Source organism: Amblyraja radiata, chromosome 13 (assembly GCF_010909765.2).
Source record: "Amblyraja radiata isolate CabotCenter1 chromosome 13, sAmbRad1.1.pri, whole genome shotgun sequence".
NCBI lineage: Eukaryota > Metazoa > Chordata > Chondrichthyes > Rajiformes > Rajidae > Amblyraja > Amblyraja radiata.
Genome location: NC_045968.1, coordinates 19,284,136 through 19,305,799, shown reverse-complemented (window position 1 = coordinate 19,305,799; position 21,664 = coordinate 19,284,136). Strand labels below are relative to the sequence as shown.

Sequence of the window (21,664 nt, the reverse complement as noted above, 5' to 3'; positions counted from 1 at the left end):
CAGATAGCATACAATCTCTTTAGACAGTCCATACTTCTCCTTAAGGAAATAAAAATTTAATACATGCCCAAATTTTGGAATATACTACAGTTAAGCTCTTGCTTATCAGTATAGTGTAGTTTCACACTGGTGCTGAAACACCACCAGGAGAGCTATTCTTCCATAATATAATTTAGGTATACGAGTATAAGAAAATAAACAGAAAGTTCCAGGTTCAATTTCAGTTTTTGATCTCACCAATTCTAGAGATAGAATTCCCACCTTGTAAGTCACCCACAGTCAATTGTCATTTAATGTGTGATAAATGTAGAAGACAGAATGTATTATAGAATAATTCCAGTTTTCTCTTACCTTTTCCATTCTTCCAGTGCTATAAAGCTCCAAGTCAAAGTACTGAGGGATTTGCAATAAATTTGCCACTTTTTCAGAATCGACTGAGTACTGGAACACAGAAGAAGTGTCTAAAGTCCATAAAATGGACATTCCAAAGTAACATCAAGTATCTTATAACTTATGAATTATCATCTGGATGTTCAAAACTATACAGAAAGTGTTACCTTTCCCAGCAGCACAGGAAGTGCTACGATGAATTGTTCCGTCAACTTAATCCGGTCATCTATTTGTGTCTTTCTCTCTTTTGCAGTCAGTACCTGCAGAGAAGTGGTATTGCAACATTCCAAGTCTCATCTTTCAGCAAGGATTAATGTTCAAATAGGTAACTGTAGCAGAATGGATTTATAGTTTCCTTTTCAAAAAAATTACCTAGTTAAGTTTGTTATGACATCTGGTACATCTGATCTACTCAAAAAAATGTTGAACACCATGCTAAACTTTGGCAACCAAAGAACAGGGATATTGCAATTTAGAAAACAACAAATGCTTTTCAGAACTTCTGGGATTGGACAGAAATGTGCATCATTGTCACCTGCAAGATCACAATGTAAATTTATAATCAGATTATCCAGAACACATCAAGTTATGAAATGGCCCACAGAGGATCTTGAATGAACAATTACACTAAGTGTTTCCGTTTGCACAATCTTTTCCTCTCAATTGTGATTATGCAAATAAAATAAACTAACTGGCATTTATATCCACAGGGTCCTGGTTATTAATTACAACTGAAATGTTGTTTTCTTATTTTAAATATAGTCACCACTCAACACCAGTAAACGAGCTGTACTCTATTGATTTATGCTAAATGCTAAAAATATTTTGCATTAAATAAAATATGAATCAAACAATGCAAGATGATTTGTTTCAACTGTTTTTCTTCAGTGGTGAAGAATACTTACCCTTTTGCCTGTTCCTCTTCCAACAGGAGGGTGTGCCTCTGCAGCTTGTCGAATTGTACAGACCATCAGCTCCATAAGTGCAGTCTCCTGCCTATCAGACATACCTAGCAAAGATCAAGCAATTCAACATAATTTTTGTATCTTTCAAGGCATACACGTATGTAACTTATGTAATTATGTAAAACATTAAGAATATTTCTGAATTTACCTTCTTCTCCTTGTATAGGTTCTTCCAGAAGCAGCTCTACCATACATTCCCAATCTTTCAGAAGTTCCTGGGAGCTTTCCCACAGACTATCCACTAGATATGCTGCGTGTTCATGCAACTAAAATGTAATTTGGAAAACAAAAGGAATTAATTGGATGGCATAATAACGTTTTATTTATTTCAGAATATGCATGCTTTTGAGTTTTTTTATGATTGAAGTATGTAACATCGAACATTCAAATGAACGCTGCTATAAAAAGATATTAATCCTCTTACCTAGCAATAGGATGTTTTGTAGTTATCATTCATTTACAATCCCCAAACAAATAACTCATGGGATTTCAATACAAACTTCAATGGATTTGTATGAAATGGCCTAATATTAACTGTGGCCCTTCCCCTTGGAACCTTCACATTTGTTTCCAACTTAAAATATTCTATCTAAAGTCAGAGCACTAAGTTCCTTTGTTCAGGTGCTGCTCCCTGAATCCTGGAATTGAAGAGACCCGATGAAATAGTTAAAAGAATATGAAAGACATAGACAAAGTAGATAGTCAGAACCTTGTTTCCAGGGTAGAAATGTCAAAGACTGGAGGACACAGCTTTAGGTCTGAGGGGGAAAGTGGAAAGGAAATTTGCAGGGAAGGTTTTTTTTTTAACATAGAGATTAGTGGGTGCCTGTTCTTGTGCTGCACTATGCTGTGCCATGTTCTATATTTAAGTTCTATGATTGAACGAGGATTCACACTCTCTCTTAAGATGTGGGGATCTTAACTCTCTCTCTTGGCAGTCGATTAAGATCACTGCATTTAGCATCCTAAAGCAGCCACCTGCTGATAAGGTATGCTGAAGCACACCCTGCAAGAGAAATCTGACATCTTGAGTTCTTCCCTGGTCTGAAGCTACTCGCCTCAAGTAACATTTTTTTCACAAAAACTCTTCACTCCCACCGTGCTGCATCTTACGATTAGAATTGTCCCACAGCCTTTTCAGTGCAGCTCTTGAAGGAATTATTCATTCCTTTTAGAACATAGTTGGTAGATAGTTGCATCTATGACATTTCCAACAGCAAAAACATTTCCTCAATTCATAGATCAAATTTCAATGCTACATAAGAGGAATTCGACCCAGGTTTAGAAGCAAATTTGAGGACAACTGACCAAATTCCACAAATTTTAAACACCAAAAAAACAATACATTGCACGCTCATAAAATGAGTTGTTATTATCATTAAATTTAAAAAATCTATAAATGTATAACTTATGCCAGACTGCAGAATGAATATGCAAATGAGATGGACAAACTGGATATATTTGTTCCCATCAGTGGTATTGAAGAAAAAAAGTATTTTTTTCTCTTCAAGAAATTAACATTAGATGTCAAAGGATTGTTGTAGAATCTATAGCTTTTGAAGTAAGCATTCAAAAACAATTCAATCAAACAATATTAACTTTCTGCAATTTCAGTGAATATATCCCATGACATTGATAAAGCACTGATGGGATACATATTAGAATATACTTGTGCAATTAATCAATGTAGGATTATTAATGTGTGCATTTATCATTTAGTACCATCCACTTTTTATTTATTTCATTTCCGACACAATTTTTCCTTATGTTGGATGATCCCTAAATCTAAATGCATCAGCTAGCAATGGGTGAACAACATGTTACCATAATTAACTCCTCCCTATCAACTGCTACTGTCCCTACATCTCTCAAAACAGCTTCTGTCACCCCGATTCTAAAAAAAACAGGTTCTGATCCAAACAATCCAAATAACTGCCACCCCATCTCCAACCTCCCATTCATCACTAAACTTCTGGAAAGGACAGTAGCGACACAACTTCAAGTCCACCTTCAAAACAATAACCTCTATGAACAATTTCAGTCCGGTTTTCGCCACAATCACAGCACTGAAACAGCCTTGGTAAAAATTACAAATGATCTCCTTCTCGCAGTTGACACCGGCCACTTATCCATCCTGATCCTCCTCGACCTCACAGCAGCCTTTGACACCATCTCCCACCCAATTCTTCTGGAACGTCTATCTGCCACCGGCATCAACAACAATGCACTACTTTTGTTCAGGTCCTATCTACACGACAGAAAACAGTTCATCCAGGGAAATAAAGTCACATCCACAACTGCCAGTCACCCATGGTGTTCCTCATGGATCGGTGCTCGGGCCACTGATTTTTATTATCTATATTCAACCTCTTGGCAATATTCTCCGTCATTTTGGAATCAATTTTCACTGCTACGCCGATGATACACAACTTTACCTCTCCACAAAACCAAACACCTCCCTTCCCCCAACTGCCCTCACCACCTGTCTTCAAGCTATCAGCAACTGGATGTCACTCAACCTTCTAAAACTCAATGGAAATAAAACAGAAATCATGCTAATTGGCTCAAAGTCCACACTCTCCAAAACCCACCCGTTCACCATTTCAGTTGATGGCTCACCCATACCCACCTCCTCCCATGTCAAAAGTCTCGGCCTCATTCTGGACAGTACACTTTCCTTTGGCCCCCACATCAGCAATATCACACGCTCTGCATACTTTAATCTCCGCAACATCTCCAGACTCCGCCCCTCCCTCTCCAAAGACAATACAAAAGTCCTCATCCACACTCTGGTCACATCCCGCATCGATTACTGCAACGCCCTCCTCACTTGCACCTCCAATAAACTTCTTCATCACCTCCAATGCATTCAGAACTCTACAGCCCGGATCATCACCCGCACCAGATCATCGGACCACATCACACCCATCCTCACTCAGCTCCACTGGCTCCCTGTGCACCACCGGATTAACTACAAGATTTTACTGCTGACCTTCAAAGCCCTATACCACCTTGCTCCCCAATACCTCTCTGACCTGCTGCTACCATACACTCCTTCCCGGTTACTTCGTTCCTCCTCAGCTGCAATTTTAACTGTCCCCACATTTAGACTCAGCACCATGGGTGCCAGAGCCTTCAGCTGCTCTGCCCCACGTCTCTGGAACACTCTCCCACCTCCCATCCGTCACCTGGACACTATCGATCAATTCAAATCACAACTCAAAACACACCTGTTTAGATTAGCATACCCAACATAACTTCCACCATGTTCACCCTGATTTGAATGACTTAAAATGTTTTGTGTATTTTTTGTTTTTTAATCAACTTGATTTTAATATTGATTTGTGATTTTATGTCCGGTAAGGTGTCCTTGGGTGTCCAGAAAGGCACCAGCAAATAAAATGCATTATTATTATTATTATTATTATTATTACCAACTCAGGTAGAAGCAAAGTATAAACATAGCTCTGGGCTACTTTTTTTTTGGTTATTTTTATCTTATCTGTGTGCCCTTCCATTAATAGAAAACTTTTGCTTCGTGTTTTTTATTAACTCACCTCACTCTCCAGGAAGAAAAGTACCAACATTTTAATAAGATTTCCGTTTGCACTGTGCCTTCCTCTACTCTTAGCATAGGCTTCCTCTGCTTGTGGATCATGTCTGCTGAACAACCTACAAATTTAAAGTTTTGAGATGTAGTTTGTCTGTTAAAGAAGCAATTGCATCTATGACATTTCCAACAGCAAAAACATTTCCTCAATTCATAGATTGAATTGCCAAAGCTTTTTCTGAATGTGCATTTGAAACAATGAGAGATTGAAAGAAAGCTGACAGAAATTACTTAAAGAACCCCAAAAACTTTTCATAGTATTTCATGTAGTAACAAGTAAACTTCATCAATGCAATATAATTAGTATAGAAAAAGTCAAGGTAAATGATGCATGGTAAAACATTATGTGATTAATATACCCACTTTAGTTAATTGGTTAAGTTATTAAATCAATTAAAATAGAGATTGCACCAATACATTTTCACGTCTGGATGACAAGATGAGGTTGTCAAAAGCATTACTGCAGCAGAAAATAATTACCATAGTGTGCCTAAAATAGCTTAAATCTGGTAATTCAGCATTTTTACTATTAGACATCATATTTCTTATTATGAACAAAATTATTTTCAATCATTTGTAATTCCAAGAGAATGTTCCAATTTCAGCTTAAATGTTTTCACTCAACGGCGCCATCCAGTGGACATCAGCAATGTTTATTTTGCTACCTGCTGCCATCTACTGGACTGTTTTCACATTGCAAACGCTTGAATTACCACAAAGTTTTTAAAAAGTGAATTTAGAGAACACCTTTCACAGGAACTGAAAATTAAAAAAACTGCAGATGCTGGAAACTTGAAACAAAGAACAACAAAATGCTGATAATACTTCACAAGTTACACAACATCTGTGGAAAGTAAAATTGAGTTAAAAGTTCAGTGACTTTGTTTCCCTTCAAAAAATCAATCTAATGATTCCACATTTTCGGTTTTTATTTCACAAGCACTGGATGCCCCAAAAAGTTTTACAGTCAATCGAGCATTTTAAAAGTCAAAATCCAAGACCTGTAACAATCTGTGTTGAATGAGAAAACGTTGTTCTCCAACATTGGAGCACTGGAAGAGCCCAAAGACAGAGGTCAGAGTGAAAAGGAAAAGGAAACTGGGGGTCAGTGTGCTTAGATTCTCGAATGCAGAAGCCAGGTTGTGAGCATTGAATTATAAAACGTTAAGCGTTGTTTCAATTGGGAGGATCATCTGGTCCCTGAAGAATGGGGAGGGAAGTTATAAAAGGACGAATAGTTGTATGGGAAGGTGCGGCGACAGAACGGATGTTGATGGAGAACAATGGGTGAACCAGGCAATGGTGAAGGTATTAGCATCTTTAGTGTACTGAAAAGAGTGAGGGGGAAAGATGTGTCTGGCAGTTGCATAAAACTTAATGTGCAGGAATTAGATAATAATCCATTGAATGAGAGCCTGTGTAGCTGTAATGGATTTTAATCAATCTGATCTAATAACTGTTTTTCTACTGATGCTGCTTAATGAGTATTTCCCAGTGTTTTCTTATTTTATTTCAACCATTTTAATTTTTGTTTGTGTTTTTCCACAAACGGCTATGAGATACACTTTGTTTTCATGATTGTGGTTAATGGTTTAGCCAGAGCACAGCGACCACTGAGTCAGATCCACAAAATGTGTCATACAGTTTTTGATGGCCAGCAGAAGAGTGAAAAGAGGTCATGTTCCAATATTACATCAGAAAGTCGGCATCTCCAGCATTGTAGCACAAGTTGTTTTTCTGTTTCAGCTTATATTATGGACAGGATTTGAATCCCTGACCTCTGACTCATACAGTGCATCCATTGCACACACCATGGGTGCTAAAAAAGCTGAAATGTAGGTAGTTAACTAATAATGCCACAAATTAAAAATTATTCATTTTTTACAACGAATAAAAATTATGGAAGTCTTACTTTAGTAAAACAGGTTTTAGCAGTTGTTGAAATATATTTATCTTTAACCGTAATCAAATTAATCACCCTGCCAGTTATTTGATAGACTCCAACCTGATTCTTGATTCTACAATGTGAAATTGTGTGTGTGTGCTTTACCTTAACAAGAAATCTGAATGAGAGACTTATTTCTCGAGTCATCCAGCATTGATAGAGATCCTTCAACCCACCATATTAATCATTAGGTACCCATCCGTACTAATCCCATTTAGTCTCTACTTTAGTCTTAATTCAAGTGCTTGTCTCATACGAAAATGTGGTGAAAACAGCTGTTTTCCCTGTCCCCTCATTTAATTACATGTTTCACTGATTAATACTCAGTTATTTGAATACAACATCACATCTCACTAACAATAAAGGTTAAAGAATGCATAAATGTGTTACTTTTTATTCAGGAATTCCCCTGCAGCCACAGCGATGGGACGGTGTGCAGAATATACCAGGTGATACACATTTTCACAATCTTCATTAGACAATGCTTCCTCACTTCCCCTAAAACAATTGAAAAGCCAAGGAGACCAAATAAATATGTTACAAATTTGCAACATAATGTATTTTATAAAGCATTTCATGAGGATCAAAACCAAATAATTATCACAACTAATCTTACAAATACGGAAACAATCTCAACCTTTCGACAGCATTTCAGAAAATAATTTCTGTAGAGGTCCTTTTGGTGGAAGTCATATGCAAGTGCATCCGACCACTGGACCCATCCCAGAACTGAGTTATGGGCCTGTCCCACTTTGGCGATTTTTCAGCGGACTGGCGACTGTCAAGTTGCCGGCAGTCGCCTGAAAAACCGGGAGCTGGAACGGCGACTGTCAGAGTGGAACACACACAAACACATCGCAAAGGCAGGGGCCAGGGAAAGCGGGGGAACGCTGTCTGAAATTCACACGGTACAAAGCCAAGGTGATACAGACACACACTACGATGAACAGGAAGGTTGGCGCTGTAATTAAGACGGCTAGTACAGTGTACGGTAAGTCCTTTAAAAGAGGGGAGAAAGGAGACAACTTTTAAGAAGCCAGACAACTTTTAATAAGCCATTGAGTTACTCCAGCACCTTGTTTTTTGCTCAAAATCCAGCCCAGTCAGATTGTCATGAAGTTCACATATTTAAATGATTCTATGGAGATCAACTTTTAGAAATGTTTGCACAGATATTTAGAAAGAAAACAACCCTTTAAGAACTACTTAGGAGGTCACAATTTAATTGGTGAGATCAGAAAATGAAAGAATAAAAATACTTACTGCAATATCAAAGTAACCAATCGGATAGCTTCCACAGCAACATCATATTCTTTGTCTAATGTCATAGACACAATACGATCCTATAGATAGAATTTCAGGCAAAAGCTCAATAATCAAAATAAAAGGAATTTTATTGATTAGTTTTGGTGACAATCCTATTTTGCAAACGTTCCACATGAACTTTGCTTGAACATGCATCTGAATAGAGTGGTGTAAGGTGGACATAATAAGTTACACTGCCTCTTTGCTGCACACTTCCCTAACTTTACTCGCCAGGGATATTTTTTATTAAGCAGATAATTTGGTGTGGTATTGACGGTAATGGTATTATAATAATCAAAAGTTACATAACTATTGTCACTCGAAATTTCTGTCACCTTCCTCCATCAATTCATTTTTGAAAGATGTGCTATATCATGCACAGATTGCATTAGCAGTACGAGTCTGAACAAACACTGCATACATTCTGGTTTTACACCTAGGGAAACTGGCAGCTATTCAAAAACCATGATTTAATTTTTCCTTTTTAACCATTGTTCATTCAAAAGAGTTCGCTACAGCTCTTAGGGCTAGCAGAATCAAGAGGTATGGGGAGAAGGCAGGAACAGGGTACTGATTGTGGATGATCAGCCATGATCACATTGAGTGGTGGTGCTGGCTCGAAGGGCCGAATGGCCTACTCCTGCACCTTTTATCTATGTATCGATGTAAAAAAATTGGCAGCTCTTATTTGTTTATCAAGCATCCAGTTCACTTAAATAAAGATGTTGTTACCTTGAACCTATTGGTGAAGAGTTCAAGTTTTGGAAAAAGCTCCTTATTGGTGTAGAGTGACTGCAAAGCTTTCAGACATTTCAGTCTCACCTCACCTTGCTAAATGCAAATGAGACAAAGCATACCAAATTAGCTTGTAGCCAAACGATATAAACTCAGGAAAATAAATAAAGAGATACACCATCTCAGATGTTTCCCCATCCTTCAAAAAAGGTTAACAAACGTATTAGAAAGAGTGCAGGTAGTGTAAAAGGATATCGACAGCTTAACAGCACTTGCGCCACAAATATCTGCTGCCATTTCTGTTTAATCAACGGACGGAATTACACATCTGTGATTAGGATTCCAAAGCATTATTATGCTTGTAAAGAAGCAAAATCAGAAGGCACCTGCTGAAGCTGAGAACTAGGGCTTTGTTATACACAAAAAGATGTGGAATAACTCAGGATTCATTGTCACTATTTCTATAAAGTCTGTTTTAACTACACAAAGATCTTTGCATTCATAACATTTAAATACAACATTTCCTTTAGAAAATATTCTCACCCGATCATGTAATGTCCATCCCACATATTTTAAATAACTGTCATTGAGGAAGGCATCACTGTAACTCTTCATCCATACACCAATTTCCTCAATACAGATGGCTCGTATCTCTGAAATTGCATCACTAGGAAAGAGTGCAATTTAAATTTAAACTCTCACATCATGTTGTAATTAGTAAAAAAATATCCTATGGTCCTACAAGATTCTTTTAACCCATTTTCAAATTAAACCATGCAATATACAAAGGCTGACTCTAAAAAATGGCAATATCTATTAAATAACTATTTTGAAAACTGCACTCGAAAATTAAACACATTTATTTCATGTTACATTGTATGAAGTAGCAATTAGCTGCAGATAAATCCTGACAAATATATTCACAAGTAAAATAACTGATATAATACAAAAAAATAGGCAGTCTCTCTGAATAACATGGATTTGGGATGCTTCAGGTCAAGATCCTTCTTGTGAGGAGAGGGAAGGGGAAGAAGAAAGCTGAGAGAGGAGGGGCAGAACAAATCCTGGCAAATGTTAGGTGGATAATAAGTGTGGGGGATTTTGTTTGGCAGATGGTTGGACAAATGTCAGAGAAAAAAAGACGGAAAGTGTGAGATGAGGAGATAAGGATAGAAGAGATGTAAATTGTGAAGCCAGAAGAAGGAATATTGGTGGGTGGGGACGGGAGGAAGGGAAGGTGAGAAATGGGGCAACTCACCTACCATAGGTCAAGCAGCATCTCAATCCTTTTAATTTTTCTCTCCCATAATTTTATTCTGTATCTTAAAAATGGATTTAACGTTTTCTAGTTCTGATGAAAGATCACTGATCTGAAATATTTCTTCACCCAGTGTTGCAGACTGACAGCTTTTCTCAGATTTCCAACATCTGCAAAATTGTACTCTGGCATTTTATAATTCATGACCTCGACTCAGACAATGCTCACGTTGAAGTTCTGTTCTGCTCGCAGAGAGGACTTCAATCTCTTTTACCTTATTCACCTTCAAATCTTTATTTATTTTATTTTTCAGAAATCAAATAAAACTATTTCTTAAATGACCGCATTAGTATTCATTTGGAGGGCAGTAGCTCAGGATAAATCAATATAAAAATTGTGATCATAGTGATGCCAATAGTTTACAATGAAAAGACCTAGAGAGGATGAGTTCCCAGAGGGAGGAGCTTACGTGCATCAAGAATTCTTAAGAAGGTCCCTTTAAGATGCAAAGATTCCATCCAAAAAAAAAAATATGGGTCAAAGATTACAGAAGAAAATGTCAATGCCCAAAATTTATTGAGGTGGAGATATATTCAATGAAGGTGATTTCAACTGATGACTATGATTCAAGATCAAAATAGCTTGTGAAAAGATCCAAGAGATAAAAAATATGTGAGATAAAGTCAAAGGAATGGAATGGGAAAGAAATATTGAGATGAATGTTTTGTATCTAACATTTCTTGAAGTTTGCAATCATTGACAGCTGAAATGTCGATTTGTTTATTGTCAATTGAGGTCAAGGATTAAATGATAAAGGCTTATTTCCTTTGTGACCATCTCCATGTAAACTGATTCTCTGTAGATCTCTAGATTTAAAGAGATGCATTTCCACATTTTATATTTTGTATTCATCCACATGTACTGATAGCTCTAAGATATTTAATGTCCATCAAATCGCTGTTCATGCCTCGTTCCAAGTTACTATTGTCCACAGTTCCTTTTCATCTCATGTAAAACTTGAATAAAAAGTGTATCCTCAGCTTTCAATGATTGCAAGCTTCAACAAGTATTGGATACAAACACTAGGCTGAAGGTTTTCTCTCCATCCCCTTCTTCTGACCTCTCTTCCATGTTCTCAGCTTTATTCCTTATGCCCCCATCTCAAGGAATTAGACTTAACCTAACATGAAGATCACACTCGTTTTTGTGCCTGGATTTTTCGTCAGGATCTTTACCCCATAGTGGGGCCTTTCTTGTTTTCTCAGAACTGTGGATCCATCTGGAGGTCTCCCTTCTAGGTTTTTACATAAGTTATCTATTGGTATCACTTTGACCACAACAATTGTTCTACTCTACTCACTTATTCTAATATACTGAGCTCTGAACTTGCATCATTATCACTTCATGCCAATTACTGACATTAACACATTGCTGTTTGATGATCCATGCTTTATCTTGTAAGGTTGAAAACTTAACACATTGGCACATTTCTTTGTCTTATTCTGTATTTTAACATAACATAATAAAGACCAATGTTTTCCGCACTGTCTATGCTTTCATCTCTGAAAATCTCTCAAAACGCTTCAATTTCTTAATATCATGCACACCTGCTTCTTCCTTCACCGCGAGATGCATTAGCAGGACTACCCATGTCAACCCACCATCTCACCCTTTTCTTGCCCTATAGAACTTCCAACATCACTTTTTCCCCCCCTCTTTTTAAGTCTGCACCTCCGATTTGAGCATTTAAGCACTTTTAGATCTTCCCACATCATCCAAGGACAGTACTTACAGCAAATATCCATCATATTCTTGTCCCATCTTATATTCTTGTTCCGTTACTCGTTTGCCATGTGCCATTATTCTTTGTTCATTAAGGATCTCCTGCATTTTACTCTAACACAAACATTCCTACTATTTTCTTCCCTCCCATTTTCAACGATTTAAAATTTCTGTAATGGTTTCATTTCTGATGAAATTCATCAGTCCAAAATGTGAACTCTTTTTCTTCACAGATGCATTCTGACTTGCTTGGCATTTCCAGAATTTTTTGCTTTACCGGCAATATAATAAATCCAATTGTTTTAAGTTATTAATTAATGCAGTTTGCAGATGTCACTTACCGATATCTGTGCACAAAGATACCCTTAAACACAGAGTTCATCATGTTTTCTATTTCATCTTGATTTTCCTGAAGCTATAAAAGGAAACACAAAAGATTTGGTAACAATGTACTTCATAATACCTATTTGAACAGAAATAGAAAATGCAGTTGCATTATGTAACATAATTCAACAAATTAAAACTGCAGAAATAGTCAAATGGTAAAGAGATACTTGAAGTAGAAAAACATTTTAAAATACCAAGAAAAGTAGCAAAATTAATTTTTTCAGCAAATGTGGCAATGCTGCCAAGCATAACTTTCACATTAAGCTCATGGCGAAAACCTCCTGAAGTCTGTACAACAACTTATATAGTCATAAAATCCAGAAGCAGGCCATTCGGCTCACCATATCCAAACCGACCACCTGTATCACCATCTGTATTAATTACATCTTAAAGCATTTGGCCTGTAGACTTAAATGTCCAGATGATTCAAGTTCTTGAATGCTGTTTATCGACTCTGCTTTCACAACTCTATCCAGCAGTGCATTCCAGGTACTCGCCACCCTCTGGGTGGAAAACGGTCACCATCTGATGCCCTGAAATCTTGTGTCTCTTAATCCAAATCCATGTTCTCTGGTTGTAATCATTTCTGAAAATGGGAAAATATTCCTGCAGTCTAGTTTATCTAAAACACCATAGCGTATTATACTTCAATCATATCATCTTCTCCAGGAAAACAGATCGAGCCTCTCCAATGTCTCCTCTTAACTACCGACACAACATTCTGGTGAATCTTGTCTGGACCCGCTACAACACTATCATATCTTTCAGATAGTGTTGTAGCCTGTCCAGAACTACAGGCAGCGCACCAGCTGAGGTCTGATCAATGTTTTATAATGTTGGAGCACCATGCTTTTCTTTTTAAACTTGATGGTTCTGAAGGAGGATCCTTGTTCCAAAATACCGATTCTGATTTGCTCCTCCCTGATCCTGCTGAGTGTTTCCAGCATTTCCTGTTTTTGTTTTAGAGTTCTAGCATTTGCTATTATTTGTTCCAATAAAATATGTTGAGATATTTTTACTTTATTCTGCAACATCTACAAAAGCAAGACAAAGTCAAAAATCTGTATGGATTTGATGTATTTGAGTAAGTAATTGTTGCAATCATGTGAAGTCTTAAAATATCTGTAATGAATTACCAGAATGCAGCAACATTATCAAAAAGTAAATTCCTTCATTGCAATGGAAGAGCAAAAATACTGTATATCTTGACATGTGAACCTCATTTTATTTCCTTGTGTACGAGGTGAGGAGTATTAGTTCTGAGAGTTAAACAACTTATTTTTCAGCGATCTAATGCCAGGCAGGATCAGGCAATCCCATCTGAAATGCAGCAGCGCTAGAAAGGAATGAACATTACAACTAATCTGCTGCAACATCTCTGCCATAGAAAGAAATCCCTGATGGCATGAACCTTTAAAGTATAACTCGACTAATTACCAGATTTCTGTAACCTCTTAACACACCATATCCAATAAATAAGATGTTAAGTAATTAGTCACGGCGCTTCACCAGTGGGATTTATACATGTAAAAACCAAAAGTGTACTCCCCTTCAGCAATCTTAGTATAAACTCATGCCATCAAACAACTGTTGTATATTGGCAGTTTATGAAATCTTCTATCACATATCAAAGCCTTCTTTCTTCTTTCAATTCAATAAGAATAAATTCCTGATGCTGCAGGGAAAAGTTTAACAACCTTTTGTGAACTTTCCTTCTATCGGTGCTCCACTCAGTCTCCAAATCTTTGGACTGCTCTGTAAATCATTTCATTATCTCCCCTCACCCTCACTCTTTTTATTTAGCCATACCAAATCATCTTGAATCCCAGTTCCTCAACAACTCCTTTCAATTGTCTTTTTTCTTGTGCCCCAATGTCACTTGTGTCTTGAGATGATTGATAATGCTCCAAAAGGCAATAAAGTAAACTAGAGTTGCCCCAGACGAGTTGCTATGGCACATTTGGAAATTTTGTTTAAATTTAATATTTTAACATGCACATCAAAAAAGTCCACCCCTGAAATGATGTATGTTTTAATTCTGATTAATGCTCCAAATAGCAATAAGATAAGCTAGAGTTGCCTCTGACTAGGTGCTTGGCATATATTGGTTTTGCTTTCTTACGTTGATTGTTCACTTTTGCTTGCTTTTATCACTCCAATGTTTGCGATCTTTCCACCACTTCACTTTGTTATTCTAGTTTTCTGTTAAACAATTTGAAAAATAATCAGCCAACTGGCTTTCCATCAAGAGACTGGACCGTTGCAGATTATCACCCTCTTTCATTGGACTTTTTGTAGACATACTTATTCATCTTCAGCTCTGAAAAATCTCTGAATTAGAAACTTGTCTTATTTTAATAAAGATGTTTAGTGCAATTTTCAATTTTAATTTTTTTTAAATTAATTTCCAACATTTAGAATTCAGATCGACACAAAAAGCTGGAGCAACTCAGCGGGACAGGCAGTATCTCTGGAGATAAGGAATGTGTGACGTTTCGTGACCCTTCTTCGGCAGCTTACAACCCAGTTTACAATGGCCCGTTTCCTTTATCATCGCTAATTTTTTGCATATCTTTCATTCATTGTTCTTTGTCTCTCCACATCACCATCTATATCTCTCGTTTCCCTTTTCCTTAACCAGTCTGAACGAAGAAGGGTCTCGACCCGAAAAGTCACCCATTCTCTCCAGAAATGCTGCCTGTCCCACTGAATTGCTCCAGCTTTTTGTGTCTATCTTCAGTTTAAACCAGCATCTGCAGTTCCTTCTTACACATTTAGAATTCAGATGTATTTTATCATGAAGTCTTCAATCATGGCACCTACTTGTAATACAGCAAAGGAGATGTGTTGATAATAAAATGCAACCAAAACACAGCTTAAAGGCCAAATGCTATGGTCTATTGATCATAATTATTTAAATGTATTATTTTTTCTTGCAACTAAGAGCTTGCATATCTAAAATGTCTACTGCTGAACGTTTGTATGTTTTACTTCTGAATCAAATGGCTAACAAGACCAGTACTACTACAAAAAGTATAATTTCTTCTCCCATTTGTGTATTTGCATAGTTTAAGAATTATGTATACTTATACCCCAAATACAACATATTTACCAAAGTAAAAAAAAAATGTGGCCAGTCCAGCAAAAAAACTGCAGATGCTGGAAATCTGGGGGGAAAAAGGGAAATGCATGAAAATCTCATGCTGAGTTTTTCTTGCTTTTTCTGTATTTATTTTTAATTTCCACCATCTGCAATTTCTTTGATTTTTACTTGGTAAGATAATAGAGCATACTAACAGAGCATATTGGAAACCTTACCTCTTTTCTCTTCTGTAAAAGCAATTCTAATCTATCATTAGCTCGTTTGCCTATCATTTTATTCCTCTCAGCTTCGTACTGTCTTTGTGTGTTATCCTGGTGTATACTTAAGTTTAAGGCCACATTCACCAATGCGGTCATCAGCTTCATAGCTGCAATGAGAGAAGTAAAATCATTAACTGCAAATGATTACATTGTAATGTGTTAATGGCAAAGTGCAAACATATTTATATCCTCACAATTTGTGAAAATAGACATTTCATGTTAGCTCACGTTATTAAAATAATTTAAACATCACCTAAATCATATTGAAAATGCCCATGTTGAATTTGAGCTGAATACGCACTATGTCAATGCAACCAGGTGATTTCAAGCTTGTTTTTTAAAATCACTTCTTTGGAAGTTCTTTGGAATACAGCAGCATGTAAACAAACAATTCCTGATCCAAACAAAAACATCTACACAAATCTATTTGACAAACTCTTGCTTTTCCATAAGTGAATGTCAAAGTGTATGGAACAAAATGAACTGTTAACTTACTTTTAGCTTAGCGCATAAAAAATAAATACATGAAACAAACAGGATACTTTGACAAGCAGAATTGGTGCTAAGCTAACTGGATGGAAGCTGATAGGGTCAGGGCGGCACAGTGATATAGCAGTAGAGCTGCTGCCTTACAATGCCAGAGACCTGGGTTCGATTCTGACTATGGGTGGTGTCTGTACGGAGTTTGTACATTCTCCTTGTGACTGCATGGGTTTTCTCCAGGTGCTCCGGTTTCCACCCACACTCCAAAGACGTACAGGATTTGTAGGTTAATTTGCTTCAGTAAAACTATAAATTTTCCCGAGTGTGTGGGATAATGTTAGTGTATGGGGTGATCGCTGATCACATGGACTCATTGGGCCGAAGAGCTGTATCTCTAAAGTCTAAAATTAGCACTAGCTGGAATACCAGGACAGATACATATTGGTAAAAATACAAAGCAACTGCAAAGTACAAATGCATATTGATTCTATTTAAAACCTCAATTTCCTGTGTTGCTGTACAAATTTAATTGACTGCAAAAGAATCTTCAGCAAATATTACAGCGAGAGAGGGACTAACTTGCTGAACCATGGGAAGTTTTCATCTATAGACTCAGATGAGCTGAGTCTGCATGTGATTGCTTGAGAAAGAATCTGATTGCCAGCTGACAAAACCAACCATCATCTCAAGTGTTTAATCTGAATTCAAATATAGGCCCCAAGACAAACCACTTTATATAATTCAATTCACTATTTGGCTTCTGGTTACCAAAATTTGAGCAGTTAAAAGAATCTATGCAAATCTAAAAATGGTACACTCCACCCAAAACATCTGCTCCAAAAGAAAACATATTTGTAAAATTAAAGTAAGTCATTTCTCAGCATCAGTAAATAGGACACACACATTACTAACGATGACTCAAACTTAATTATTTTCCAAACTGACTGTCACTTTGTAAAAACAATTGCTGTGCTCCTTTAATTGGCTTCCAATATTTCAGATGTCACTCCTGCCCTTCTACAATTTTCACTTTCAGACATCTTAAGATATAAAGTTTCCTAAGGACGTCTCTTTATTTTAATATTACAGCAACGCAACAAATCTACAATGTAGAATTATTTCATTTCCTTTGCATTTCCATCAATATCTATACATATTGGGTTCTCATTCCCTAATATTTTCAATTTAATAGTCTAATTCTTGCTTTTAAATCCATTCATGTCTCGTGACTCACTGGCTTTGCATCTTACTCCACTGAACACAACTCTCAAATGACCGGTTCCTCCCAAGCATTCTCAAAATACATTACTTTGCCTGGGCATTTGATTATTTCTTCAATCTCCTATTTTCCCTCAATGCCCAATTTTTGCTGATCAGATTCCATGCCATACATACTATAAATAAATGGTGTTGTTCAATTCAGGATTTGCATTAAAATCTAAACCATCTGCAACGTCAGTAAGACCAGAATTTCGCACACGTGTGTCCAAATATTACAATATACTCATGTTGCCAATTAAGTGTCATTTACATTCAGTAATTAACTTATTTATCACAATATGTACTTCAGATTTAATGATGAAACTTACATAAATAATTGTTTAGACCATTATTTTCTATTTGTTGATTTTTTATTTAATTGTTTTAGTTATTAATTTACACAACTTACCAGCCAACGTACTGGTGTGCCTAAAGGCTCGGACTTGGGAATCTGAAAGCCCAGTTAGCAGAGAAATCACTGTATCCATCATGTATTCATCATAAATAATACTGTATTGACACTGCCGGATCAGTACTCCAATAAACTCACAGAAATTTGAGCGAAATTTCTTCCACTGTGGACCAGGCATTGTTAGTGGATAATCGCCACTGTCCTGAAAATAAATATACTCTCATTTGTAATCTTATTCAAAGCCATCAAATGATCTGTAGCACTTGGGTTTCAATCACTATAATCAATATTCATTTTTTTCCTGGTCCCATTACAGGCAAAATTCCAAGAAAACATTTATAGAGCACAAGAAAACATTGCTCAAAGCTTAGAAAAAATGAGTCTTGAGTAAATAAAATTATGACAGGTTCAAAATTATTTTAGTATCATTGCAAATGAATAGTAGATTATAATGTGAAATTAAAAATGCTTAGAAGATGCTTGTTATTTTACACCAGGGCTAACTAGGATTAAAAACTGCATTCATTTAAATGGTTTTAAATCTAGACGAAGGGAAGTTGTTTAGTTTTACATTATTTATTGTCATTTTGAGTGTATAATTAAATTCAATTATTTAAAAAAAATAACCACTATTAAAAATAACTATTTAAATCTATTTGAATAGTTTTTGGTTAGTGACTCAGAGAAATGTTGAAGGCAGTTCCAAAGCCCTATCAAAGGGACCCTGTGCAGTCCAGGGGCAAGGTGAGTCAGGATCCCAAGTGTCAGCTTGCTCCAAGTTTGAGCCTGTGCCATAGTGGGATGCTTTTCAGGAATGAGGGGATAACTCAGCTGGTCGTATACATCTGAATAAGATTACTATGGGTGGGTGGACTTTGCAAATGACTTGCCAGGGCAGCAATTCCAGAACAACTGGCCCTGTATTGCTCTGTCCCTCAGAGGCAGCAGTTTTAAGGTTGTGGGGAAAAAATTGGACTCACATATACCTTCAACATTGTTGTAGATTAAAGTATTTTTAGAACTTGCATTTGACTCTATTCTGATACTTCAAAATAGAAGTTACCATTTTAAATGGATTTCTACAATCTACATAGAAATCACGATACCTAATATTCAGCTTTTATGCCAAAGAATATTAAAAAGACGTACAAAAGGTTCAATCTTGGCACCAGCCAAATTTGTACAAACTGTACATTGTTCAATATAATAAAGAGACTCACTTCATCAAACTCTTCAGTCATTTTCCTGATTATTTCTGTATTCTGCATATTTCGAAACATCTCAATTCTGACAGTGCCTGGAAAGGAAATAAGCACAAAAATTGATATTTTGGTGAAATGGCTGCAAACATGGCAGATGAAGTTTAATATAAATCGAGGTAATGTATTTTGGGAGCACTAACAAGGCTAGGGCATAATGGTACGGTCTCAAGGAGAACTGAAAAACAGGGATGTCTGGGTTCAAGTTCATAGATGCTTTAAGGAGGCAGTGCAGGTTGGGAAGGCATTTCAGAAAATAGCCTTCAGTTTCAGTGGGGGCATGGGGGGTGTTAGAGGTTTCAAGGGGATACAAGAACACCTTCTTACCCCAGAGAGAGAGGTAAGTACCCATAATAGAATGGGTGAAGCTGGGTTGTTGACTATATTTAATAACTGCACAGGTGAGCACTTGAATTTCTTATCTATGGCACTGTATGGCGAAAGTACTGGGTGAGGAGGTTAATAGTGCAGGGTGCCAAATGGTTGGTGTGGACAATTGGGCCAGGTGACCTGTTTCCCTGCTGTGTGATTCCATGATTTCCTGGTGAATCCTCAAATAAGTCATTAATTAGATATTTATATGAACTATATTTCCCTTAAAAAGTAGACAGCTTTTGTTGGAAAGTATCAGTGCAAAAATGTATCTTGGTTCAATTAAACCCCAAAAAAACTCCCTGCTGCAGAGGTTTAATCGTACAGATATAGGATAACACTTTCATAAATACTTCATCTTTTAGATTTACCTTTACATCCTGAGCACTGGATGAAAAAGTTGATCAAGTCCAAAAGTGCGATATCCCTGTCTTGCTTGTATGATTCTATCCAGTCATCAACCACAGACTATGGAAAATATGTTATCATTAAATTACAAAAGTTGAATAGTTTATAACCCACTGCATGACTGCTCACTGGAAAATATTTCACAGACTATATTTGTATCCTTGCATCATTGAGTAAAATGCTATATCTGGCACATATCTGATCTGTTCTATTACTGAGAAATATTCCTCCTATGTACAATGGTGCTTTTACAAATAATTAATTAATTATAGCAATAAGAATGCACCTAGGCGAACTCCAGTATCTAAATCAGACAAGAATATAAAAGATTTTTATGTTTAAGAGGGAACTGCAGATGCTGGAAAATCGAAGGTAGACAAAAATGGTGGAGAAACTCAGCGGGTGAGGCAGCATCTATGGAGCGAAGGAAATAGGCAATGTTTCGGGCCGAATCCCTTCTTCAGTCTGATGTGAGGGTGGGGGGGGGCGGGAAGAAGAAAGGAAGAGGAGGAGCCAGAGGGCTAGAGGGAGAGCTGAGAAGGGGAGGAGACAGTAAGGACTACCTGAAATTAGAGAAGTCAATGTTCATCCCGCTTGGGTACAAACTGCCCAAGCAAAATATGAGGTGCTGCTCCTCCAATTTCCAGTGGTCCTCACTCTGACCATGGAGGAGGCCTAGAACAGAAAGGTCGGATTCGGAATGGGAGGGGGAGTTGAAGTGCTGAGCCACCGGGAGATCAGGTTGGTTATTGCGAACCGAGCGAAGGTGTTCGGCGAAGCGATCACCAAGCTTACGCTTGGTCTCACTGATGTAGATCAGCTGACATCTAGAGCAGCGGATGCAATAGACGAGGTTGGAGGAGGTGCAGGTGAACCTCCGTCGCGCCTGGAAAGACTGGTTGGGTCCTTGAATGGAGTCAAGGGGGGAGGTAAAGCGACAAGTGTAGCATTTCTAAAATATATATAAAAGATATATTTTAACTTTATATACACAAACAAATGCAATATTGAGTTAGGAACTGGAAGATTCAATAGAATCGCATGGCTCATTACAATCGCATGGCTCATGATGTTCAGAAATGAAGACTTCTAGTCTAGCAAAATATAAAACTGCAACATATTGTTTTATTTTTAGATCCTTACAAGTGGAGATAAAATTCTGTTTTCAGAGGGAAATGTTAATTTATTTATTTATCCTTCTTCTCCTGATAATTTATCTCAACTAAAACTCAAAAGCCATTGTCTAATGATTTGAAAATTTTGATGTTTTAAATTTGGTGCCACAGCAAACAGCATCTTATTTCTGACATTCTGCAACCCTGTCTAAAATGTAACACCATTTAACAGAAAAGATGCTTCTTCCATCAGCAAGGATAGAGATCCAACTTTACTAATAGAAATTCAGCACATTCAGGATTTTAAATTGGACAATCCACATAATGAGGGAAATGAGCCAAAGTACTAAATTACACTACTTTGTTTCTTTTGCATCCTTGCCTTGAACCTGAATGCCTAACTCATTGTCTGGCTACACAATAGTGGGTATAGAGATAGGAGGGCAGGGGACTGAGCACATATCTGTGGGGTGTTCCTGACATGATGACTATTGAAGAGGAATTTATGTTGCCAACTCAATCTAATTATGAATGTTGAGGATACAATGGTAAAGGGATTTGCAGAGACTCAGTCCAAGTTTATTGCAAAGTATTACATGAACTTCCACCTACACT

General features: G+C 37.0%; 1 protein-coding gene across 1 annotated transcript in view; it reads right to left on the bottom strand.

Moving 5' to 3' along the window:
- Nucleotides 1–21,664, bottom strand: part of stag1 (stromal antigen 1) — a 219,684-nt gene that overhangs the window by 24,280 nt on the left and 173,740 nt on the right. The window contains exons 5-18 of the mRNA XM_033031385.1: nucleotides 19,898–19,994; nucleotides 19,116–19,192; nucleotides 17,893–18,097; nucleotides 15,696–15,847; nucleotides 12,332–12,405; nucleotides 9,494–9,617; nucleotides 8,948–9,046; nucleotides 8,174–8,253; nucleotides 7,301–7,408; nucleotides 4,913–5,027; nucleotides 1,504–1,621; nucleotides 1,296–1,399; nucleotides 558–650; nucleotides 352–441 (exon numbers count right to left, since the gene is read on the bottom strand). Coding sequence (XP_032887276.1) covers nucleotides 352–441; nucleotides 558–650; nucleotides 1,296–1,399; nucleotides 1,504–1,621; nucleotides 4,913–5,027; nucleotides 7,301–7,408; nucleotides 8,174–8,253; nucleotides 8,948–9,046; nucleotides 9,494–9,617; nucleotides 12,332–12,405; nucleotides 15,696–15,847; nucleotides 17,893–18,097; nucleotides 19,116–19,192; nucleotides 19,898–19,994 — 1,536 coding nt within the window. The remainder of the gene's footprint in view (nucleotides 1–351; nucleotides 442–557; nucleotides 651–1,295; nucleotides 1,400–1,503; nucleotides 1,622–4,912; nucleotides 5,028–7,300; nucleotides 7,409–8,173; nucleotides 8,254–8,947; nucleotides 9,047–9,493; nucleotides 9,618–12,331; nucleotides 12,406–15,695; nucleotides 15,848–17,892; nucleotides 18,098–19,115; nucleotides 19,193–19,897; nucleotides 19,995–21,664) is intronic.